A 24,919-nucleotide genomic window follows, 5' to 3' on the forward strand; every position below is an offset into this window, starting at 1 on the left:
GGTCTCTGCAAGTACAACGGGCCAGGAAGGCAGCAGTATGTAGTTTTGGAGACACTTGTATATTATGATACATCAAACAGCACAGAACAGGAAGAAAAACAACCACCACCCAAGGCCTCAACAAACACTGGTGCTGACTGCCTGGTGGGAATAACTTGGCACTGGGGGAAGGGAGTACAGACTTGTTCAAGCTGTGAATAAGCAGATTATGAGCAGACCAATATGCCCCTGTATTCTGCTTAAGAACATCATGCAGGCTAACTACTTGCACCTTGTACATGAGAATGGGCAGCAAAGATTTTATTATGACTGCAAAGAAATGCTTAAGATCGTTCTGAGGGTTGTATAGTACAGGCAGCAAGGGAATAACTAAATTACACAAGCCATTCATTTAATTAGGACAATCCAGAAATAGTGTAGGTTTCTCTCCTATATGCCTGGCAAGAAGTGCTTTGCTGAGATGTCTATAAGCTGGCACACACTGAAGGCCGGCTGGTAAGAATATGACTAGGGAAAGGAGAGCACAGGTGGATGAAACTTGTGGTCTTGTTTTGTGCACTTGGTTTTGCTCACGGTCAAAGAGGAAGAAACCTGCAGGCAGAAGGAGATCAGCCAAACTGGGATGTCTCAGCATCAAAAGAGAAAGCAGAATAATTCATTGAGCTACTGAGTGATCGTGGGCCATCTGATGTGCAGTTCTCTATAGAGTAATGTAGGTTTAACAGTTTCCTCTTGCCTTCCCCAGCCCTGTTTCTTCCCACTATTGTATTGCCCTCCTGAGACATGTGGTCACAACTGTTGGTGGAGCCTTACGATAAACTAGTCAGGAAACCGATTTGGGCTAAAAATAACTTCTTTGCTGGGTTTTTAATCCAGATCAGTTCCTTGATCTACTTTGCTGCAGAGCCAGCACTGCAGAAGGAAGAGCTGCTTCTGAAAGCCTGGCCTGTAATGCACCCATGCTGGACTGCTGCTGCTGGGAGGGGAACATGCTGTGCCCCAAAAAATGCCTGGCATGGGCAGCCTGCAGTGGCTTCCTCCAGACCCTCTCCCTCTCCTTGGCAGTCTGTCTCTGGGGGGAAAAAAGAGCTCAGCCATGTTTTTCAGGGCATGGCTTCTTTGCTGAGACGGAAGATGGCTTTTGGAAGGATGGCAGAGCTCACTGTTCTCAGACTTTGGAAGAAATCACCTTGCCCCCAGCTTAGGGCCCAGCCTTCCCTGTTGTTTTTAGAGCTTCAGCTACTCTGGCTGGCATGTAGTATGTGCTTTGGAAGTGGCAGGTCAGCTAATGCTTGCTGACTAGCCAGCCTTGGTTTTAATCTTACTGACATGGAGGATTGCCTTGAACCCTCCTCCTGTTCCAAGGTCAATCCTCCAGTGGACAAGGGAGCAATTCTGTAAATCTGTGTTGTTAAAGGAGATAATGATCTTGATCCAATAATCTTGATTTTTTTAGATGAAAACAGTCCTTCAGACAAGAGCAGTGACCTTGGCCCAGACACTAACTTGAGACAGGCCAGCATGATATATAAATATTTAAAAAATAGGAAACACAGTCAAAGCCAAGTTGTTCAGGCTGTTTTTGCCAAGAAGCACGTGGAGTTTCAGAGTCTCTCTCCCTGTGCTGCAGAGGCCAGCTCTTTACCTGCCTGCTGCCCCTAGCCATCAACCTCCTGCCCTGATGAGACCCCATTTTTCCTGGTAACTTGCGTTAGTCCTCACCCCAGTAAAAGGAGCAGAGGTGAAGGTTTCCAAGCTGGGGAGAAGCAGAGAGGGAGCTGAGCTGCTGTGAGGATGCCCTGGAGCAAGTGCCAACCAGAGTGCAGCATTTGGGCCAGTATCCCTGGGGCAAAGGGTGTGATGTGGCAGCAGAGGCTGTGATGGGCTCAAGCATCAGCAGATATTATCCTGCTAGAATAAGGAGGACATTTTTTTGGATAAAAGAGAACAAGCTGAGAACCTGCTATCCTCTGCTAAATCCTTCTGTTCCTGGAAAAGTACCACAGTGCTATAACTTTGAAACCTAACAGGCGCCAGTGGCAAGTCAGACTCTTCAGGAAAGGGTTCACAGCAACATAACAAGCTGGAAGAGGATGGAAACTTGGCTTGAGAATGTAATCATGCCAACCCCTCATCAGCACCCACCACTCATCCATTTTCTGGCCTGCTCTTCTGGTGCATCCGGATACTGGAGAGCAGTATCCTAGATACTGTTTGGAAACACTGTGACTTCCCAACATTTTTGCATGGGGATGGATTTATGGCTCTCCAGAGGACAAAGCTGATTAAGCCTCCCTGGCCCCAAGGATGGGACGTGCGCTAGGGTGACATACTTGAGCTCTTGTGCAATAGCAGCAATCTGTTCCACGCGGTCCTGGTGTGCGGCCAGGTCGCTCTCAAAAGCCTCGTGTTTCTTCAGCAGGGCCTTTATCTCCGAGAGGGTAGCAGTTTCGTAATCCTTCTGCTGCAGCATTGCCTCCTTACCTGCGGAGGGAGCCAAAGGACAGGAGAATAAAGAACAGGCTTCCAGCCAGCTGCCTGCCACCGAGTGAGCCCCAGGAGCCCTCGAAAAGGCATTTGCTTTACTCTAGACACCCTGCCCAAGGCTTGCCCTCACCCGTGCTGGCCTAGAGATGCACAATCCTCACTTTAAAACCACGGCGTGCAAGTTTGCCGTTAACAACAGAGAAGGGCACTAGTGCAGCTCAAGTCAGCGCTCTCAGTTTGTACTGGTCTTGTCTCATAGCCCTCTGTGTGCAAACTGGGCTATGCTCATCCTGTAAAGGCCACCTGTAGCATTACTGTACAGTACCTTTTCCTCTGTAGCTCTGTTCTACTCTAAGTTCCCACTTTGCTGCAGTTAGTGAATGCCGATGTGGGTGCATCGTGTAGGAGAGCAGAGATCAAGCCAATTTTCATACATTATTTTCCAAAGAAATAAGAAATAAACCTAGCCTTCTCAAGAGGAAAATCTCATGCACAATCCATCTCTTCCTCCCTACATAAGGTACATACAGCACTATGTCAGGTGATAGGAAGCACGTTGGTTGGCATTACCATCTGTCCAGGACTCATGAATGGATGCCTTCTGCCGGAACTTCTCTGCCAGGTGATCCAGCCTCTCTAGCCTCCGGATCTCATTCAACAGCCACTCCTCATAGCCCTTCTCAGCCTGCTCTAGGCCACCCCAGGCATTGTTTATATCCTAGAGACAGGGGCGTGAGAAGAAAAGGCAGGTTAGAAGATGCGGGGGAAGCACTAGCCTCAGTGAGCTCCCTCCAACTGGTTGGAGGGAGTGAGTGTGGGCTTTTGATCTCAGTGTTGTGCAGACAGGCCAGGAAGACAAAGGCCAATTTAAGAGAAAGGCCTAGCAGTGTCAGGACCTGTCTGCACAGAAGTCCCTCTCTGAACACATGTGAAACTTTAATAAAACCCAACCATGTATAAATCAGAAAGAAAAAGAGACACCCAGACATCTCCTCATAAAGGCATGCAGCTTGTGAAGGGCCTCAGAGTCTGGTTTAGAACAGGGAATCCATGATTGCTCAATCATCTCTCATTCTGGTCTCACTGAGCTGTGTTCTTCAGGGTTCCTACTGCAGAGTAGCTCACTCTGAAGGTGGGCATGCTCTGCCCATCCAAAGGCAGAAAAGGACTTCCATTTGTAAGCATGACTGGGGTATATATGAGTGGTTACCCCCACTCACCGAGACCATTTTCCCTTCTGAAGGCATGAAGGCTGGCCTGTTGCTGAGCCGCAGCTTGGTCTGCAAGGTGTTGAAGTTGATCTCAAGTTGGCACTTCTCTTGGACCTTGGGGGGCTTGTGCAGGCGGCGGTAGTCCCGGAAGTCCTCCAGTTTCTGCTGCATGGCTTGCATGGTGTTCTCTGGGGCCCGGTTCTCCAGCCAGGGGATTGTGCGACGGATCCACTCCAGCAGCTGGAAAGAGCGATGGCAAAAAGCCTTGAACTGAAAACTGTGTTTAAGCCACAGGTGTTGCTTTGATCTCATTAGGGACCATTTACTTTTATGTTTGCTGTCAGAAAGATTCTGCCACCAGCAGGGCTTGTAAAGAAAAGTTTGCCAGCTTTTTTAATGAGCAGCCCATTCCCTACCACACTAAATAGTACTGCTTGTTGCAGCACTGCCAACCCAACATGCTTAAGGCATAACTTTTGCACAATCAGGACCAAACTATGTCCTCAGCTTACACTAAAGCCTTAGATTTTTGCTGGACTGTTGAATAACTGAAGGATGCTGTAACTCTTGCCTCCAGTTGTGCTTTTCCCACTCTACCTTCCTTGAAATCAGTGTTGCTATTTCAATAGCTCTCCTTAGCAAAGCTACATGGGGAGCTGGCAAAATGCTAATGCAATGAGCAGTCTATAGTGTGAATGGAGTAATGTCCTATGCTTTTCAGACCAGGCTGAAACCAGGCTCATGGGCTACTTTGCCTTTCTGTTCTCCATCTTCTTCTCCCTACTTACTTTCCATAAATACAGTCCAGTCCACGGTTGGTCACTTCTGTAGCTCCATGGCTGTCAGTCTATCAGCTGTCTTTCTCAGTTAACCAAAGCAGCTTCCAGCTTGTAACTTACAAAGATTCTTCCCTACTATCAGCAAATGCACATTTCTTTTCTCAATTACCTCTAACTTTCATTCTCTCTGATCCAGTTTCTGACTTCTGCAGTGCATTAGCATACAATTTGCATGAAAGATGTTATGATGTTTTATAGTGCTGAGGAATGCAAGTTAAACCAGCTTGATTTTTTTCTTTAAATTTAGCATTTCTGTGGCTGCTCTTAATAAAATGAGAATCTCAGAGCTGCTCAGTGTGAGTTTTCTGCTTTAAAGTAGATTGCCCTTGCCTTTAAGGTAAGTTCAATCTTTACTTTTTCTCAAGCTAGAAGAGGAGGAAAACAGTTTTCCAGGAAAACACCAGCCAGTAGCATTCCCCAGGATTAGCTATCAGGGTTAAATGACATTCCTTTCCACACAGCACCACCCAGAAACCAACACCTACATCACTGGCCAGTTTTTCGTAGTCTTCCATGAGCTGCTCGTTTTCTTGGTTGACTGCCAGCACCTTGCAGATACGATTTGCTGCCGTCTCCGCCTGGTCAAGAGAAATAAAATAGAAGAAGGGAAAAGTGTGAAAAAAATAAAATAAATGAAACCAAAGCTTGTGGCTTAGCTTCCTGCTACGTACCCGTGGGTAACGCCTCCTACCCTTGGCTCTAGCAGCCTGTCCATGCTTCAGAACATGTGTCCTGACCACTTTGCTTTCCACCTGACCTGATTTAACTTTCCCTTCTCAGGTAAATATATTCCTTCAGAGATACTAAGCTCTTCTAAGCCTACCCTGTGTGTTATAGAACAATCACATTCCTATGCCTTTTCTGAAGCTGCTTCTAGGAGAGAGCCTACCAGAAGGAACCTGACTGCCTCTTTACAAAGATAAGGGGTTTCTGCCACCCTCTTCGCTCTCCTCAACAGCATTCAGAGCTGCAACACCAGTAACAGAGTGGTGTCAGGCTGGTGAGACTTTCTACATGTTTTTACCCCACAAAAGGGCTACCTAAACAGAGTTAATCCACAGACTGGACTTTGGAAGTGTCATAATTCTGATGGAAGATGCAGTGGCAGATGCTCCTCTTAACCTTCAATTCTGCCCAGCTTGTCTTCCAGCTTTCCCTGTATTTCTGGCACTCATTACGGGGCTACCTCCTCCAGCATCTCGCTGCATGACACCTACAATATATTCAGGGTCTCATGATATAGCTGAGAAGAGAATTTTCTTTTCCTCTTTTGTGTAATCTTTCTGCTTACTCTTCCAAAACAGGTTTCACTAAAAAAAAAGAGCCTGTTGTTACTATTTGGTTGGAGTTTTTTGTTCCATTGTGAAACTTAAGCCTTGTTCTCTGCATGGAGCCAAACATGTTAAAACATGAATTTGGAACAAAGTAAGGATCAGAAAAATCCCAGCTATGAGCTCAGGCGCAGACACTCTGCCCTTGAGTGCCATGCATGTGTTTGGCATGGGGAACATACAGCAGGCTGGTCTTTGTACAGCATGTATCTATGGATATCAGCCCCTTTTATCATTATCATAGTGGGTACCATGCCATAAATCTTCAGAGGATGTGTCCCCGTGATGGGTGTCAGGGCATTGCTCAGCACTGTCCTACCACAGTACAGCTATGGCCCTGGTGCCTGGGGAAGGTGCTAGTGCTACCCACAGGACCCCTATGGAGTAATCCTTCTTACAGATGCTAAGTGGAAATGAAGAGGAAAGGGTACATGCCAACACTACAACGGACCAATTGTGAATGTTGTGTCCTGCCTTTAAACTACATGTGGGACTGATGCCAAAAGAAGTTTTGCTGAGCTTATACCTGGCAAGTTTCAACCTTTTTCTATTTTTAAAAGGCCTTTTATTATCTGCTTATTCAATCTGAAGGCCATTTGAGAAAAATCCTCTATTTTTTGCAGCTGATGCAAGGCAGGAATAATAGCAATAAAGTCACAGGCTATACAGTGATGTGTGGATTGCTACGGTCCTAGGGGATCTGTCAATCTTATTCATTTGTAAGAAGCTGTAAGAACATATATTCAGTCACCTGTCCCTTCACTAAAGTGGGCCAGCTAGCAGATGCACAGGTATTAACTAATTTAAAACACACCAGAGAGATCTGTACAGGAGAAAGAGCAATTTCACTTCAAAAACTTGCAAACAATGCTTACATTTAAGAAAGCTTGTACTTTGCTCTGTTCTTAACCACAGTTTGTACTTTAAAGGAGCACTTTTTGATATACAGAGAAAACCTTATAGACATGGGACCAAATAGTATGTCAAAAAGACATTGCCAGAGCACCACCATGATGTGTTTAGTGACTGGAGAGAGCTAACGGTGCCAAATGTTTATTTCAGTCACCCCAGGAGAGGAGCTCCCTGCACGCCCTTAACTTTCTTCTTTTTACACCCCAGGAACTCACTGCAGGCAGCTGTTCAGGAGGGACCCCATTTCACGGAGGCATATTTACATGGATCCAACAACAGATTTCCTCCAGCTGCCCAAGTGTGTGTGTGCCTATATGCGTGTTGAACATCTGTCCAAACACAAAAGCCTCTGAATGTCAGCATTACGACATTATTTGTATTAACCTAATGGCTGAAGTGTAGAGGCTTTCTCTCCCTACCAGTACTTGCTTCCTAACGGTTCTTGTCTACACCAGACTGCTCTATGCAAGTATGCTGCTGCTGCTGCAGCAGCAGGAAAAGCTCTGCGGCTGCTATCATCACTAATGTCATGAGCAACATGTTACACTGACTTGCTCTGAGGAAGGCAGGAGAAAAGGATCCCTGTGGTTTCAAGGTAAGCTCCACAAATACCTCCTAGACTGCTGCTAATGAGCTGATCTGTGGTGATGGCAACCTCAGTGAAACACTTTCAGGTAAAAGAAGAGTAGCACTCTGAAGATGTTTATGTGAGGCCAAGGCAGCTCCCCCGTGTCTTCATTAGTGGAGTGGAAAAAGTCATTTTGGCTTCCCCACACTGCTAAAGGCAACAATGCGTTTAGGATGCTCATGCTGGCTCCAAAAAAGCCAGGCTGCCCACAAGGCATGGAGAGCACTGAGAAGATGCACCATCCTAGGGTTTGAAAGCTGCATACCTGTATTCTCATGGAACCTGTGTGAGCTGATCAGCTTCAGTGCAGCATTATGCTGGCACATTATATGGCTTGCCCTGAGACTGAGAGGAGGACAAGCCGAGGGCATTCTGATCGCTACCACACTGCTCTGTGATATGTTTGTTGTACTCAAAATGGAAAGCTGAATAGCCAAAGTAATGGTAATTTCTCTGCCTTTTGTCTTTTCTGTACTTCTCAAGCCTGACTTGGACTGCTTAGGACGGAAGCGGAGCTAGCTGTCTCTCTGGCTTATGGATTCAGGTCTCTTTGATGAGAAGGATCATACAGAAAGGCATTCCCACAGTGTGCTGCATAGGAAGATGCCAGCCAGTTGTTGTCCTCTAGCCTCAGGAGGCTATACTCCAGAATACTGTATGCCAAACACAATCTCTTAATAAAATGGTAAAACATTAGTTAGAAATTTTCAACCCAGAAATCAAAGTTTACAAAGTATCAAGGCAACCAGTAGTTGCATGCATTTAGTGTGAAAGTCAGAAGCGGTTAGAAAACAAGCAAACCAACCAAAGCAAGTATACCTACAAATATAGATATAAAAATAGCATAAAGAAAAAGCAGCGATCTACACACACATGTCAGGCTGGGGACCCTGTACCTTCAAAGGCTCAGTATAAGAGAGTGAAAGAAGCAGAAAGCGGCTCATGGGACTTCCCCTTCAGGACTGGTGGCAGTAATGAAAAATCTGAATGAGAAATGGAGCGATATCAGAGTAAGTCACCTAACCATGCACAAGGAAGCAACACATTATAACCTGACTGGCACTTGGACTCGGTAATCACTGCGTGTGCCTGGGTGTTTGAGTCTGGGTCACTCAGCAGCTGGCTAACATATGGCCAGGGCAGCTCCAAAAAGGAACTGTTCACCTCCCCCTGCCAGGGCACAGTTGAGTTGCTGACCCATCAGGACTGCTAAAAAATGAATAAACTATTAAATCTTTAATATTCCCTGTAAGCCAGTTAGACTACATGGGATTGAAGCTTTCATGACAAAGAAGCTTTATCTCCAGTTCTTGCCACAGCTACTTGGTTCAGGTCCTGAGGCAGTAAAAGGTTGGTTTCAGTTATTCCAGGAAACCTAACATCCACCTAAACTGCTGATGAAAGTTTGTGACCTGCTAAGCAGGTTTCCAAATCGTGGAATGGGCGCAGAGAGAAGATGAAGGGATTGGTGAGGGCTGTTCCTGCAGCAGGCCACAACCCTCCTTGTACTGTAGGTTTGCCGTTTCCCCAACCTGGAGTTCTTCAGATTAAGCAGACAGCATAGAGCAGTCTCTCAGGGGCACCTGGCAAACAGCAGATCTTATCACCAGGCTGGCATGAGTTCTGAGACGACAGTCTTCCTGAGCAAGTATCAGCTGGCTGGAGCTTGCAGCCTGGTCTGAAGGGTTTCAAACTATTCACAAAGCAGGATCCTAGTGGAAAAGTCATGACTACACCATGCCAAACAGGCAAGTCTACTGCACTGCTGTGGGATACGTTCCCAGTTCCTTGGAAACAAGACAGTATCATGTAATTTATATGGAAGAGGGCAGAGAACAAAAAGCTTGAACTAAAGAGCTGCTCTTTGGAACCTCCTGCCTGCATTTGCCCTCTGAAAGCCAGCATCAGCATGGTATCTTCTTCAAGGCTGCAACCACCAGCATGGTTTTGTACAAGAGATGGACTCTTCCTAAAGTCGAGTTAGCCCTCAAGCTGGGCAACACATGGACTGCCTCTCAAATAAAAAAGGCCTAGTGAGAAAAACAAGTTGTAGTTTGGGAGAACAGGGAGATTTTACATCTGTCCATAACTTGAAGAATGAAGTCTTGAACTTCGGATTTTATTATTCCAAAGCCTACAACCTGAAATTAGCAGTGATTTTACGGAAAGGCTGCAGCCCAGCCAGGCTATGGTATGGGAGGAAAAGATGAACCTTTGGATTGCAGGGTAATTGTTTTTTTGGAGGAAGTTTGCCCAAAGGCGAACTGTGACAGTTTGGTTCTTCTGAGGACAAATGTCCTGATGTCAGGCAAGGAGACTTTGGAGTCAAGAGGAAGGACTGAAGTTATGGGAATGGGCAAAGCAGAGGAAAGAGAAATAAAACATATAGGGAGTCTGGGAAACAGAAGGGACTTACTAGGTGTCCAGCACCAGCTGCTAAGAAGGAGAAAAATAACTGCTACTGCAGGACACCAGTGAGAAGCAAGGAATGGAGAAGCGTGTGAATTTGGGAAAGCTCGAGCCCGGTAGGAATAGATTTTGTGGCTGGAGCACAAAAGTGCTATGTGACCAGCTCACGGATGATTCAGCCTAGGAAAATACCACTGACGTAGTGGGGGCTGAGTGTGGAAGGCAAGGTGGCAGCTCAAGGAGGACAGGCTGATCTGATTGTGGTAATACTGGAGGTGCATTGCCTGGCCAGGATGGCCCACTAGTCAGTGAAATGGTACTGACTGTCAGAGCAAGTATTCATTCATCTTTCCATGCCAGATTCACCAAATGTTTTCTCCATTGCTGGGGTGCGGAACTGGAAGGAAGGAGCAGCTCAAGCCTGTCAGAAGGACATTTACATCACTTCTCCAGCAAGATTACAGATGGCACATCCAAGCACATCACTAGATGCGCTGGGCTTCCCTGCTAATGCCCTGGGGCAGATGAGGGCTCTGGTCCACTCCTCGGTGGAGAGAAGTAGTGGGCAGGGCAGGGAGAGGGGAGGGAGTTGTTAGTGGTAAAGTCTCACCTTCTGCGCCCCTGAGAAGGCGTGGTAGTAACATGAGACATAGGTCATTATGGCCTTCTCATCCGGCCTTAGCGTGCCTATAATATCTGTGCAGAGAAGGAAAAGAGGTTGAAAGGATAAAGTAAGAAGCAGCACATAGGATAAAACAAAACAATCATGGGTGGCGTGAGAGAGGGGGAGAAAACTTCCCATCATGCATTGCAGGACAGGCCAAACAGATTTCCATGCGGAGAGCTGGGAATTCGGATCAGAAGGTGGCTAGCAGCGTTGGCTTGTGGCTCAAAGCGGCACCCCTCCCGTCCACCCCCCCGAGTCTGGGCTTTGTACCTGCACAGCTGCGCTCTGCGGGCCTGGCCCAAGGATGCAAATGGGCTGCTTGGAGGTTTGAATGCCTGTGCTCAAGGCCTTTCTGTACGCCAAGGAGCCAGAGATCAGAGCCTTCCTACACAGTCCGCTTCCTACACAGTATCTGCTCTGCTGCAACACGCACCGCCTGTTCCTGCAGCATTGGAGGACAGGCGGCTGCTTGGGTTTGGAGAGAGATGTTTACAATGTTTTCCTTACATGACTCCATTACCAACAAGAAAATGGCTAAGCCAGACACAGCAAGGACTCAATTGCCCGATTTCCAGCATGGTGAGTGAGCAAAAAGAATTAAAACCCCAAATGAACAAAACCAGGCATTCTCAGACACGATAAGCAAAGCACTGTTTGCCAAATCATCATGGATGTACTTGTTAGACGTGCTTTGTAAGCCCCAGGGTGACTGGGGCTGAATTTGTGGCTCAACTTGAGAAAGCAGCAGGTTCAAGCCTTAAAGCAAGGGTGTGGAAACCTGCAGCATTTGTAAGGTAAAAGATAGCTTTGGGCATTCATTGAACCCTTCATAAAACCACTAAATCAGCTCTGCTTCCCTGTCTTTGAAAAAGAATAGGTATCAGCATTGTTTCCAGTGGAAGCAGGCTGCAGTGTCCTGATGAGCAGAGCATCTATGTGGCGGCCTCCACATTTGTGAGACCAAGCGTCCTAGCTCAGACTTCCCAGGAACCTGAGGGTGCAGGTCCTCAGCTGTCAGGGCAGCAGTCTGGAGAAGGCAGAGCTCTCTAGTCCCTCAGACTTGTGTGTGTGCCAAGGTGCAGGCGTATGTAAGTGCCACTGGAAGTACCACCGACTACATGGACTCCTGGCTCCCTTGCCTCACGTATAATGTCTGGGGCACCACTTTGAACCAACAGCCAACTCTACCAAGAACATAATAATAAAGATGCCCGTAGCTAGAGAGGAGAGAGAGAAAGAAAAAAAGGTTTGGACATTAGCAACGGCACCAGGTGTGCTCTGTGGAGGGAGCTTGGAATCCTGCGATACCTTCTGGGCTCCTGAGAAGGCGTGGTAGAAGCTAGAAACATAGGTCATGATGGCTTTCTCGTCAGGACGGGCAGTTCCAACAATGTCTGTCAAAAAAAACCTCACGTTAAGAGCATAATCAACTGATGGGAGGAAAGCAAAGGAGAGAGAGGGAGAACCACAACTGTCCAGGAGGCCTGCTGGGGTATATGCTTGTCACAGCAATTCCACGAGGCTTCCCAGCATTCCCCTGAAGATGTGTCTCTCTCAGAAGCCAGGATCACCCTCCTGGTTCCCTCCCTCATGACAAAATTGTTTCCATAGACTGGCCAGGCTAATGCAGTCATATGTCAGCATGTCTCGTGTCACAGCACTTCCCCATCCTGAGAACATGACTGTGAGTGGTGAGTTGAATCAATCCATACTGGTAGCAGGTTGACATGGCTTTTATAGATGTATTATACTGCAATTCCTCCAAGCAATACTTCAGGAAAGATCCTTTCTGCCTTCCTTTCCATGTCCTCATCCTCCATTTCCACACAATGATGGCTTGAATTCCAAAAGGCCCTTTCATTAGTTTCAGGGGAAACTCAACACCTCCAGAGATCAGAATTGATAGTGTGGAGGAATACACATTAACTCCACTCCATAAGGGAGGAGAATGATCAGGAAAAAGCAATGGGAACATCTGCAACGGGCCCTCTTCATCACTGCTAGCTTTGATGAGATCTGAAGCTAGATCTGCTTATTTGGAGGTGGCTTTATTTCCTAGAGAATGGCAGGAAGCATTTGAATCTACTCCAGAAACCTCATGCTTTTTCATGACCTCAGCATGATGAAGGCAGGGAAAGCAAGACTCATCCCTGTGGATGGGAAATACTACCTAGGAACATGAACATCCTAGTTACCCCAAAACAGGTTCACTGGTTTCAGCTGTCTTGTCTCCACCCTTCCCCCTTGTTCCCCTCACTTCCTTATTTAACAAAAGCCTTTAACTGCTTCTGTTGTCCAAACCAAGCCTTGAAATACAGCTTCTACCATTGAAAACAGCTGGCTTCAGGCAAACAGCCAACAACTATTTCAGACTGTTGTTTGTATTCCAGAGTTACAGTCTTCAAAGTCTATTGCCAAGCTGGTCCTGACAAGGCTCTGAAAAGTAATCCTTGCTGTCCCAGTGGCATCAGCGAATCAGTCACTGTCACTAGCAAAAGCACCTTCGAACAACATGGATCTCTGCCTTAGGCTCCAGACTCAGTCAGAGAAGGGTCTTCATGCTCAACACACTTCTGAATAGTCAAGAAGCAGCTGCTTATATTACTGTCATGCCTCCAGAAGGAAGATTGCCAGCAATGTCAGAAAGAGCTCAGGAATAAATAATTCTGGAGCAAACGGAACACAGTCCTACACCATATTTTAATTCAGTATTAAGCCTGATTCCTGAAAGGGAACACTTCCATCAGCAGTGGTCATAGCCAGACGTTACCCATCTCTGCCTAGTGTTCTAACCCCAGGTTAAGATCTCCACACCAGACCCAGAAGGCTGGGTGGCACAGAAAGAAGAGGAGAACCTAACATGTGATTCATTATTCCACTGTAACTTCTTCCCTATACATTTATTATGTGGTAATGGAGGCAGCATTTGGAGGTTACTGAATTCTTGTACAGTACATGTCCACCTAGAAGAAGTGGGAAATTTCTTGAGAAAAAGCAACTTAAAACCCACTGGGTTCTACTTTACCTTCTGCATCCAGCATCTTGGGAATATCCAGGTATTTCTCAGCCACATCAAAAGCTGTGTTTAGATTAGTGAGAGGATCATCCTGGGAAAGAAACAGAGCCAGAGTATCAGCATCAACTTGTAACAAAGTACAGAGCATTTCACTCAAAACAGAGCTATTGTTCTTGGTTTGGTTCAGGTAACTGTACAGTCCAGACAAAACTATGTGTGAATCCTCATGCAGCAGAAAGAAACAATTAGCTTTGCTTTGAAAGCAGAGCCTGGAGACTCATGATACGATAATTAACGTATAATCTATGCACTTGCAACAAGAAGGAATAATACATTTTGTCTTGAAACTAGTTTAAAGTAAAATTAGCTTCATGCCATACTGATAGTAAATGGCCATATCTCACATTTACATGTCATGCTTATATGAGGTTTGCAACTTCCATTGTAAAGAACTGCAGAGGAGTGGATCTGTTAGAACATCTAAGCAACTCTAAAATAGTAACAACATCTGCAATGGGTGCTGTCCTTAGCTAGTGTACAGTTTGTTGAACACCAGTTGAGTAGGAGGAAGAGAAATGTTTTAATAAGTCTCTAAAAAAATAAATATATATAAAAGTACCCATTTTGTCTTGAGTATTGCTTCTTCTCCTAGGCACTGCACAGGACTTGTCATTTCCTTAGTACATATCTATTCTTCTCTGTATAAACCTGCTGCTGTGACAGGATGCACTTCACATACAGACATCAATACACAATAATCAAATCCTAACTGAAGTCAAATATGACTTATCATCATGAGTCACATCATAAAGGTAACTAGATCTTAAAGAGCCATACAAGAGAATATGAAATGCAGATGTCACTGGAAATGAAAGACCTCTGCAAATTGCTTCCAGCGTTCAAGCATAATGATCAGCAGCAAGACACCTACCAACCAGTATGAGACCCTCATACAAGCTTGATTCCTGTATACCCACTGCATGGATGACAAATGACATATACACTATCAATTTCTGCTGTTGAGACAAGTGGCTTATGCTGGAGGAAAGGTTGTGAATAAACTGCTAGTGTTTAGTCACCTTGTTTGCTAAAGGTCTTTTGGGAGACAGGAAGGATTGGGGTGGGACTCCATACTGTCACTTGTGCCACTCACACTGAGACCCACCTTAAAAATTAGGAAACAATGAGTATAATTATTTCACCTCCTTTCTAGAGTGGCATTCATGTTCTGTTTCTTTTCTCTTTGAGATCATGTGCTTTTGCTTATTGCATTCACTTGGAAGATTAAGCTGTTCCTGAACTCTAATCAACATGCAGTTTCCTTTGAACCTACCCAGCATGAAAGATGAAGCTAGGCAGGCTTGGGCAGACAGGGTATGGGCATGCAAATTTCCTTTATGGCATTGGTCATTATGTAGCCCTTGGATTACAGCCTTCATGAAGGTAGGAAACCGAGCTATTCTGAAAAGTAATTTCCTGCAGCATTTCCTTAGGAAGTAATGGATGTATTATGATGACATCACATATTAGCATCATATTCTTTTGGCTGAATGTACCTAGTAGTCATTAATATTTCACCTACCAAAGTAAATCACATGCAGGTGCCATCAAAACAGTCATGACCAGTGATCCATATTTAGTCCACTGGGACAAGTCAATATTAAGCAAGGAAATGCTGCATTGGCACACTGTGATGAAACCAGCAGCTGTCACAGATGGTAACAGATCCCCATTTCAATGTTAAATAGTACTTTATTCCTACATAATACACTTTTGATGCTAACTACATCAGATATATCTATATCCGCCTCTTCAGAGTTTAGCAGCAGTGCAGGCGGGGATTTTTATTATCCTCCAGGCACAAGGAACCACCTTATGCCATGGAACTAGAGGCTGATACCATTTCCGCTTCAGCTGACTTGTCTCCTGTGCCTGCTGCGGAGAAACCTCTATGAATCCAAAGTGTAACCAAAAGCCTTATCCGAGGAGGTGAGACTAGCTGGTATGTAACATACCTTGTTCACTATGCACAGACAGGGACATATCTCCCTTTAGGAAGGAAGGTGCATGTTCTTTCCTGCAAGTGTAGGAGCACCCAGAAATGCGATGTGGCAGCTCCCTTGCCAGTCCTCCCCTAGCCCATGTGCCACTTTCTACTTCTGTGGAAATGTCACCACTGCATACCAAATTTCAGCCTATGCCGACCACGGACACCACGGCATTGCTAATGCCCTGGCAGAGTGGTTAGTGTTAACACAGGCCCTTCCTGAGCACAGACTCATCTGAATGAGCTGCCTCACGGTCTGTCAGCCTCTCCTGAAGGAAAGGGAGGAGCAAACTCAGTGCAGATAGCTTTCCTAGCCGTTTGCAAGTAACACCAGAAGCAGTGTTGCCAAAGGTTAAAAAGAAATTTTAAGCTGCAGGGTGGGAGAGGTTTCCTGACGGGAAAACTTACTGGGCTTGGGCACTCCCAAAGGAAGGGCTGGAAGTCTTAACATGTGGGAACCTGAAGGAGCTGGCAAATGAAGTTGCTAAGGCGCTGGCCATCATATTTGAAAAGTCATGGCAGTCAGGTGAAGTTCCCGACGACTGGAAAAAGGGAAATATAACCCCCATTTTCAAGAGGGGGAAAATGGATGACCCAGGGAATTACAGACCAGTCAGTCTCATCTCTGTGCCTGGCAAAATCTTGGAGCAGATTCTCCTGGAAGGCATGCTAAGGCACATGAAAATCAACAAGGTGCTTGGTGACAGCCAGCATGGCTTCACTAAGGGGAAATCCTGCCTGACCAATTTGGCAGCCTTCTATGATGAGGCTACAGAACTGATGGACAGGGGTAGAGCAGTTGATGTCATCTACCTGGATTTGTGTAAAGCGTTCGACACTGTCCCACATGACATCCTTGTCTCTAAATTGGAGAGACATCAATTTGATGAATGGACCACTTGGTGGATAAAGAACTGGCTGGATGGCCGCACACAAAGAGTTGTGGTCAATGGCTCAATGTCTGGCTGGAGACCAGTAACGAGTGGCGTCCCTCAGGGATCGGTGTTGGGACTGGTCTTGTTTAACATCTTTGTCGCTGACATGGACAGTGGGATTGAGTGCGCCCTCAGCAAGTTTGCCGATGACACCAAGCTGTGTGGTTCGTTGATACGCTGGAGGGAAGGAATGCCATCCAGAGGGACTCTGACACGCTTGTGAGGTGGGCTGATGCCAACCTCATGAAGTTTAACCATGCCAAGTGCAAGGTCCTACACCTGGGTCAGAGCAATCCCAGGCACAGCTACAGGCTGGGCAGAGAAGAGATTCAGAGCAGCCCTGGGGAGAAGGACTTGGGGGTGTTGGTCGATGAGAAAATGAACATGAGCCAGCTTCAGTGTGCGCTTGCAGCCCAGAAAGCCAACCGTATCCTGGGCTGCATCAAAAGGAGCGTGACCAGCAGGTCGAAGGAGGTGATCCTGCCCCTTTATTCTGCTCTCATGAGACCTCACCTGGAGTATTGTGTGCAGTTCTGGTGTCCTCAACATAAAAAGGACATGGAACTGTTGGAACAAGTCCAGAGGAGGGCCACGAGGATGATCAGGGGACTGGAGCACCTCCCGTATGAAGATCGGCTGAGAAAGTTGGGGCTGTTCAGCCTGGAGAAGAGAAGGCTGCATGGAGACCTCATAGCAGCCTTCCAGTATCTGAAGGGGGCAATAGGGGTGCTGGGGATGGACTCTTCATTAGGGACTGTAGTGACAGGACAAGGGGCAATGGGTTAAAACTGAAACAGGGGAAGTTTAGATTGGATATAAGGAGGAAATTCTTTCCTGTTAGGGTGGTGAGGCACTGGAATAGGTTGCCCAAGGAAGTTGTGAATGCTCCATCCCTGTCAGTGTTCAAGGCCAGGTTGGACAAGGCCTTGGGTGATATGGTTTAGAGCGAGGTGTCCCTGCCCATGCAGGGGGGTTGGAACTTGATGATCTTAAGGTCCTTTCCAACCCTAACTATTCTATGATTCTATGAGGGAAGCTGGAGACTCATCTAGATGAAGCCAGCAGACTTCCACTTCATATGTAAGACAGATGTGTGATCACACAGTATACTGGGGAATGAAGCTAAACACAGTGCTACTAAAACCAAGCTACCTCAGCCCTAGACTAGCTCTAAGATGAGCAGAGAGCTAAACCCAAACCTGTTCCCTGTGGGAAAAGCTTCACCCCTCATGGGCGGTGGTACTGCTCATCACAAAGGTGTAAGATATGGGGTTTCCCTAGGGGCTTGTCCAAAATCACAACAGCTTCTCTAGCCCTGTGAAATTCCTCCAAACTCCATCACTCTCAGTTCCATCCCATTGTACACCAGCTAATCATTATTTCAAGTCACCAGTTTCAGTTAATTCCCATTACAAGGGATAAAGTAGTAGAGACTGGTCTGGCAGCTGAAGTCTTGCAGTGCTGCACTGCAGCACTATGGCTGCAGGTGTGCTTTAGGAATCCAAAGGCTGTAGAGCAAACAAAAGCCAAGTCACCTGTGTCCTGATTCCTTCCAAGGCTAAAACACACATCCCAAAAGGGCGCTGACCCAGATGAGATTCTGCAGAGGTGCCTTGGTTCCCGCTCTGCTCATATGAACATAGAACCAGCAGATACATGAAAAGGAGCAGTAACTTGCCATGCTCCAGCTGGGCCAACTGCGAGGAAAGCTATCCATGGAGGAATTACATTGTTTTAATAGTGGCAGAGAGGAAACCTGCTCTCAACAGATGCCTACCAGGCACATTCTCCACTTTTGCTGACTGAAGACTGCTGTGGCTCCTCCTCTTTTACCACAACCCTAACTCACATGAGGAATCTTCTTCTCTACTCCTCCAGCTATTTCCAAATCCTAGCAGCACACAAGGTTGCCATGGCAATTATTGCACTGTGACATAAAAAAATACCTTCTATTAACTAGCAATCAGGAAAGGAGATGGAGGGGGAGGAAAGTCAAGAGAGAGCAAGCACTTACTGTATCTGCCAGAGCTGAAGACACTAGGAAAGAAATCCAAGATTCATATTATCAGGAATATCTGTAATAAATGCACCCACCATGGCAATACACAGACCATGTTTCTATATGGATTGTGGTATATGAGGGGGCGTCTGAACCATCAGTCAACCATTGCACTTGATAAGATCTTATATGTGGCTCACAGTTGAGCTACAGTCAGGGGTAAAATGACAAAGGGAAACCCCGTCTTCTGCATATCCCTCACATGCAGACTATGACCTAATCTTGAGCTCTTATCTACAGTAAGCTGAACAGTAGCAGACAGACCTGCAGTGAATAGAAACCATCTAAACAAATAAGTAGCTATTGTGTCAGGGAATCACTAATACCAGGCTGGGTAGACTTGCACCTTTTATTCTAGGGCCTGGACTGTGCAAGCAACTTCAGCTAGACAATGCATGTAGACAGAAAAGAATTGCACTTGCTCCACTAATACAGCCAGACTAGGAAAAATATCTAGGAACATAAACTCAATACAAAATCATGCTGACAAAAGAAGCTGCTAACTTTTAGGAAGGAGACATGTTACACTGGCTACCTTTGAAAGGCATATCCATCTTGTGCTGACTCCAGACACTAAAACTGATCAGATAATATATTGACTGCTCTGCAAGACAGTAAAGATCTAAAAGGTTACTGAAAAGCAGATCAGGCATTGTACAATTCATTGCTTCAAGGATGCAGATAATCTGATTAACTCATTTACATACTGTCTATTTGCACAATGGTTCAAGAGGTCAAGTCTGTTAGTGATGGGCTTTTATATTCATGCCCCAGTAACAACACATGAATGATGCTCTTGGTGACATTTCACTCCAAATGTGCACAAATACAGTGAAATCGGATCTCAGCAAATTGCAGAAATGCCAGTAGGATGAGAACCCACTTTGGTCTTCCATCACCCCGCTGGGTCAAGACACCGCTGGCAGCACAAACCACAGATAGCTTATTTGCATCATCCACCTTGCAATCTTGTCTCCAAGACATGCAGGGAGCAAACTTTGGAGCAGCTAGATACCCTGATATCAGTGGCAACTTCAAAAGTAAAATCAAGTGTTATGGCAAACGCTTTTCTGGCACGATACCTACATGCTATGAGAAGCTCAGTACTGCAGGTGGCTCAGCGCTAAACTGGAAGCATGTGACAAGTGTGCAGTGAGGGCACAGAGGCCCCTCAAGGAGATTTTGCACTTGAACACGAGGTATCTAATTTCTACCCAACTCTCCACAGAAATGTTAAGTCTGATTTGACTCGCTAGTCTGTGACATTAGCACAAAACTAGTCCCACATTTGGTGTTACTGAATTTGCCAGCTTTTGCTCATCAGCTGGGATTGGGGCATGTGTGTCTCATATAAGGCAGCCTGAAAGCAGGGAAAGTCAAGCAGGAAGCTCATTAAGTTCATGCTTCACTAAGAAGCCTGAATGTACTGATTCATCCCTTCTTCCTTTCCCCAAATCCTGTAACTGCCAGCTTGTGCTGAAGTTCTCCAATTACGTTTATCAAGCTAATTCTTCCCCCTCTCTACTTTCCAAGACCCAAGCATCCAGTCTGACAAACAAATTGAGCGTACCTTTCGTAGCTTCCCATAGTCGATGAGCTCTGGACGGTGTCTATGAATTAAAGCGCAGAAACCAAGGCCATCCTTCCAACTACGACAGAGATGGAAGAGAGGACAATGAACAGGGTGCTCAGCCAGGGAGACAGACAGTAACAGGTATAAGCATGAGGGAAGGCACCAAGGTAGCAGGAAGACTAATTCTGGTTTAGTTTCTAGCTAACAGTGCCTCTGTAAGTGCATGTCTTCTACCTGCATGAGACTGCAATAAAAATCCCTTTCAATGCCTACAAAAATCCACTGTGATTAGGACATGCCCTTTGCACTGTCATCTCCTTTTTGCCAGTTCTCTGTGCTGAACTCTGTGCATGTCCTGTGGAGCATGGAAGGACAAGTGTAGAGTTCAGGGCTGAAAAAAAGTGTAGATACAAACCATAAAGGAGGAACAAGTTCATTCCTTAGGGAAAAGGCAGATGCTCATAGCTAGCTCCACTACAGTACTGACTGGAGTGGATGGCACTTCAGCTCTCAGAAAAAGCGCTTTACATTTATACGGTTCATACAGCTCTCCAAGCTGTGATGGAAAAAGCACTACTGTGCAGAACCTTCACCAGAACATCTGCCAATTCAAAAATATCAAGAGCAGAGCAAGAAAACCTCTCATCCCTTCCCAGCTCTGCCATAGTACATAGTTTCTGGTGCAGCCCTTACTTCACTGCTCCTGAAGTGTTTTCATAGAGCAAAAGCTGTCTTACTTAACCTGTAGCACATATGCTGCTTTCAGAGGACTTCATGCTCTGAGGAACTTGATGAAAGCAGCAATTGTAACTGGAATTGAGGAACTGGGATGTCAGTTCTCTGGGTTATAACCTCAAGTCTTTAATTTCCTAGGTGTTTCTCTGAACTACACCATTACTGACCGCCTGCATTGCTCAGGGAGGTCTGTGAGGAACATTGCTATGCACACACTGTCATGTACCAAGAGACATATGAAAATAACACAAATTGTATAGTTAAGTTCCTGCTTGTAACTCACCTGATATGGAAGTTCTGGATGTTTACATTTTTGTAGGGGGCTGTCTTCCTCTGACACCATAACAAAAGTCCTTCTTTAGCAGATGTCTCTGCAGAAAGAAATAAAATGCACCAAATAACTATTTTTCTTTGAAAGCGGGACCCTCTGGAGCATATGCTAGAAAAACATGGCCAATTCAACGCCTTGTTTGGAAGAGTCTACTAGGACAATTTTATTATTTTCTTAATGAGGTTCTGTAGGAAGGAGACAGCTTTTGGGGATTAGAAAGGAGAGTTTTGTAGGACTTGTAAGAGATACATCTATTTTCAGTAGTAGTCCCTGAATCCACCTGCAAGAAACGCAATAGATTCCAGAATCAGTGTTGGCTTTGAGGTTAGCCATAATTTTGAGCTCCTCTTAAAATCTCTTACAGGAAGAGGATGTGAAAAATTTCCCAGTATACCTGAACCTGTCCAGAAATGCCAGTGAAATGACAGGGCAGTTTGCCTAGGATCTTTCAGTCATTCAACTAAGAGTACATTCCAGGCCTCTTAAGTGGCAATGCCATTTAGTGACCTCAGCTATTCGTTGTTGAACAGTGGCTGGAAAGAACTAGTATTTACCTTCAACTGAGATATCCTGAATGGCAAAACGAAGGATGATGGTCCAAATCATTCCAAGAGTCATTTTAACATTGCCATCCACGATTTCTAGGGAAAAAAAAAGATGCAGAAAGAGAAGAAATAAAAGGCATCAAGCTTCAAGTGCAAATCCTAGTGAAATAGGAAAATTGGGAAGCTTTCTCTTCTGTAGATGGAAGAACTGGAATTCCAGCTGAAAACTGGAATTCCAATTCTTCCCTGCCTCCCCAGATGCTCTGCCGGTACAGCACAGTCTTGCCCAGCAGTACCCAGTGAGCACACTGGTTCTGTTGCAGTATACCACCATAAAACAGACACTGCTGATCTAAAAGACCAGGAATAAGGACCAATTTTGATCAGTGTAATTCCCTACAGAGGCCTAAAACCACCTTGTTCAGGTTTAATTCCAATCACTTTGAAGCCATAGAAGCCAAACTGGGAAAAAGAAAAGTCTTCCTCTCTTACCCTAATATGCCTACTCTAAGTCACCTGTGTAAGACCCCCAGTGTAATTATACCAAAGAACCACTGAGACTCCCCACTGCAGATGGGCTCTGACAGCTGATGCTGTCCCGTGAAGAATATATCACCAAAAACCCCAAGAAACATCAACATTTTGATTTCAAAATGTTTCAAACATATGCCAGACTGCCTGTATAGGACTTCTTTCAGTCATATAATTACCAAAAGACACAACAGAGCATTCCTCAAAATACATGCTTCCTGCTTAGAAAGGAAGCAAAGACCCATGCTGGTCTGCCTGAGCAGACCGTAACATAAACTAAGATGTTAAGCAGATTGTGCTTTATTGCTTAGTAGACTCTGCAGTGTAAATAGGCAAGGGTCAACAACCCATAGCCTTTAGAAAGCAACCACTTGCATGTGTGAGGTGGTGATGTTTAGGATGGAGGATCAGGGTTCTGAGGGGAGGTGTTGGGGAGATGCTGGCCCAGAAAGGCCTTCTGCCATGTGTAGATTAGCACCAAAAAGTCCAAACAGGGAGCAGCTGTGCCTCAAGTGCTGATCCTCAACATGTACAAAACTCCCACACAGACTATATATACACGTGACAGAATCTACAGCCTTAACTTTTTTGTGTAATGAAACTAGCTGAGGTGCCTTCTCCTACTCATTCCCTAGCAGGTTCCTGCATGGCAGACGGATCTCTCGCAAACAACTTGACAAGTTACTAGGGTATCTTCAGTAAGAAAAGGGTTTGAGTTAACCTACTGTTTGGAGGTAGAACAATTCAAGTCCTAACAAGGCTACCAGAAGCCATTTTTGTACTCCTGTAGCTGTACTCTGTGCTGCTGCTTCCATAAAGCTGCCCAGTGGGAACACATCATGCTGGGTGGTGGCAAGCAGAAATTTGCTGTATAGGCAACTGCCACCTGTCTGAATCCTGTCACAAAAGCAACAATATTTAAAGTCTTCCTTTACAGCCATTAAAAAAATGGTTCTTGTATTATGAAAAATTCTCAAAATGTGAACCCCAGTGTATTCAAGCCAACAAGCAGCACACACCCTAAAGACAACAGTTGAGAAACTGTGTCCATCTGGTCCAAACTCTGGAAAGCCTGTGATTTAGTGACACACACAGTGTAGCTTCCAGTGTAGATTAGAAGGATAATCTCTGCTGTGCTTTGACATACATTTGCATGAGGGATTTACAGATTTAAAAGGCAGAAAATAAGACATGCCACCTTGTTCTACTGCAGTAAACCGCTGTGTCCACTCTGCTCTGCACCTGAAGAGTACACACTTGTACTTATCTTGGTGGGGCATCAGTGTGCCCAGAATTAAATAGCCAACAACTTTTCACTGCAGTACAAAGGAACTACAGCTGTTCGTACTGGCATGAAAAAAAAAGTGCTTGTCTGTTGACAGTTCTATCACAAAATAATTTTTACAGGTATTTTTGGGTGATCTGCTAGGCTGATGCAAGAAAATATAATGTGATGGCAAGTATATTTGGTTCTGCACTTTTTGCATTCTTCACCCCTTCAATAAAGCACCATAATTAACTTAAAAGAAAACCTTTACTATCGTTAGAAATATCCAAGATGCTGCAGCTAAAATACAAAAAGAAAGCATCCATGTTTTCAGCTTGTTTGCTTTGTTCATGATATATCTTTGTGGGGATTACAGAAAATCAAAAACCCCCAATGCTTGTAAAAAGCAGAGCAGTTGGCAGGAGGAACCTAGGATATATTTAAGATCCGCAACTAAATTGAGCTCTTTATTTTAATGGACTAGATTAAAATCTGATGGCAATACTTTAATGTTGAAATGTGCTTTATGAACACTAATAAATCAATCAGTGAGCTGGAACAGGTAATTAATGTTCCTATTCCACAGATTTTAATTGGAAATAAAGGTCAAGATGCTTACAAAAAACCAGATGGCGTTAAGTTGCTAATGTGGCATTAGAACTCAGCACTATGCTCAGGTCAAGCTCTCAAATTCAGGTTTTAAAGTTAGCTGCTGGAGTTAAGGTGGAAAGCACCTCATCTCCCCCAGCTCTCTTCACTGCATTATTCATTTAAAAAGGAAGATGTGTGCTCCCTGCTCCCATTTCTTACTCTTCCTTAGCAGTGAACCAAAGCAAAGCTGCTATGGGAGAAGCCCAGAATATTTCCACCACTTCAGTTCTACCTATCATTTTACTTTTTCTTGACATAGAGAAAACCCACCACCTACCAAGCAGATACTGATGTGAGTGAGATTAGTGAGTGATCCATCCCAGATCACTTAATGAACCACACCATCCCCAGTCCCTTTTTTCCCCCCTTTTTTAAATAGCTAACGAAACTGTTGTTATCTGTTAGAAGTGGGTAAGCATTTTTCAATTCTAGAGCTAAAAATCTTCTGGCAACCCAGTTACAAAGTCAGCAAGCCTGATCAGAAAGGCCATATGTTCTTTGGCCCTCACTCACTTGGGTTTCCACCCCTGAATTCCCCAATGCCAACCTCCTTTTCCTTTAGGATTCCTTCAGCTGCTGCCAGTCTCTTTCTAATATAGTGGAATATGGCCAAGAAAGAAAAGTGAAAAACAAGGTTACAAAACAGGTTTGCAGGAAGCTTTCTGCTTCCTGGTGATGAACAGAAAGTGACTCCACAGGACTTGTTAAAAAGTTGAACATAACACTGCAAAGCTAGAAGAACCTA

The 24,919-nt window shown here is 45.2% G+C and overlaps 1 protein-coding gene across 6 annotated transcripts in view; it reads right to left on the reverse strand.

Moving 5' to 3' along the window:
* The window catches only part of ACTN1 (actinin alpha 1), an 88,255-nt gene that overhangs the window by 12,555 nt on the left and 50,781 nt on the right, over positions 1-24,919 (reverse strand). For 3 of the 6 annotated variants that reach the window (XM_061380367.1, XM_061380365.1, XM_061380362.1), the window contains exons 4-12: positions 21,735-21,821; positions 21,133-21,220; positions 20,112-20,190; positions 13,510-13,591; positions 10,428-10,513; positions 5,023-5,115; positions 3,708-3,938; positions 3,058-3,205; positions 2,334-2,484 (exon numbers count right to left, since the gene is read on the reverse strand). In XM_061380367.1, coding sequence (XP_061236351.1) covers positions 2,334-2,484; positions 3,058-3,205; positions 3,708-3,938; positions 5,023-5,115; positions 10,428-10,513; positions 13,510-13,591; positions 20,112-20,190; positions 21,133-21,220; positions 21,735-21,821 — 1,045 coding nt within the window. Of the gene's footprint in view, positions 1-2,333; positions 2,485-3,057; positions 3,206-3,707; positions 3,939-5,022; positions 5,116-10,427; positions 10,514-11,792; positions 11,879-13,509; positions 13,592-20,111; positions 20,191-21,132; positions 21,221-21,734; positions 21,822-24,919 lie in introns of all 6 variants that reach the window. The other 3 variants (XM_061380366.1, XM_061380361.1, XM_061380364.1) reach the window with 1 other exon arrangement.

The sequence above is a fragment of the Neopsephotus bourkii genome, unplaced genomic scaffold, assembly GCF_033783945.1.
Source record: "Neopsephotus bourkii isolate Nb327-2 ecotype Australia unplaced genomic scaffold, CSIRO-AGI_Nbou_v1 NB_1792, whole genome shotgun sequence".
NCBI classification, from domain to species: domain Eukaryota; kingdom Metazoa; phylum Chordata; class Aves; order Psittaciformes; family Psittacidae; genus Neopsephotus; species Neopsephotus bourkii.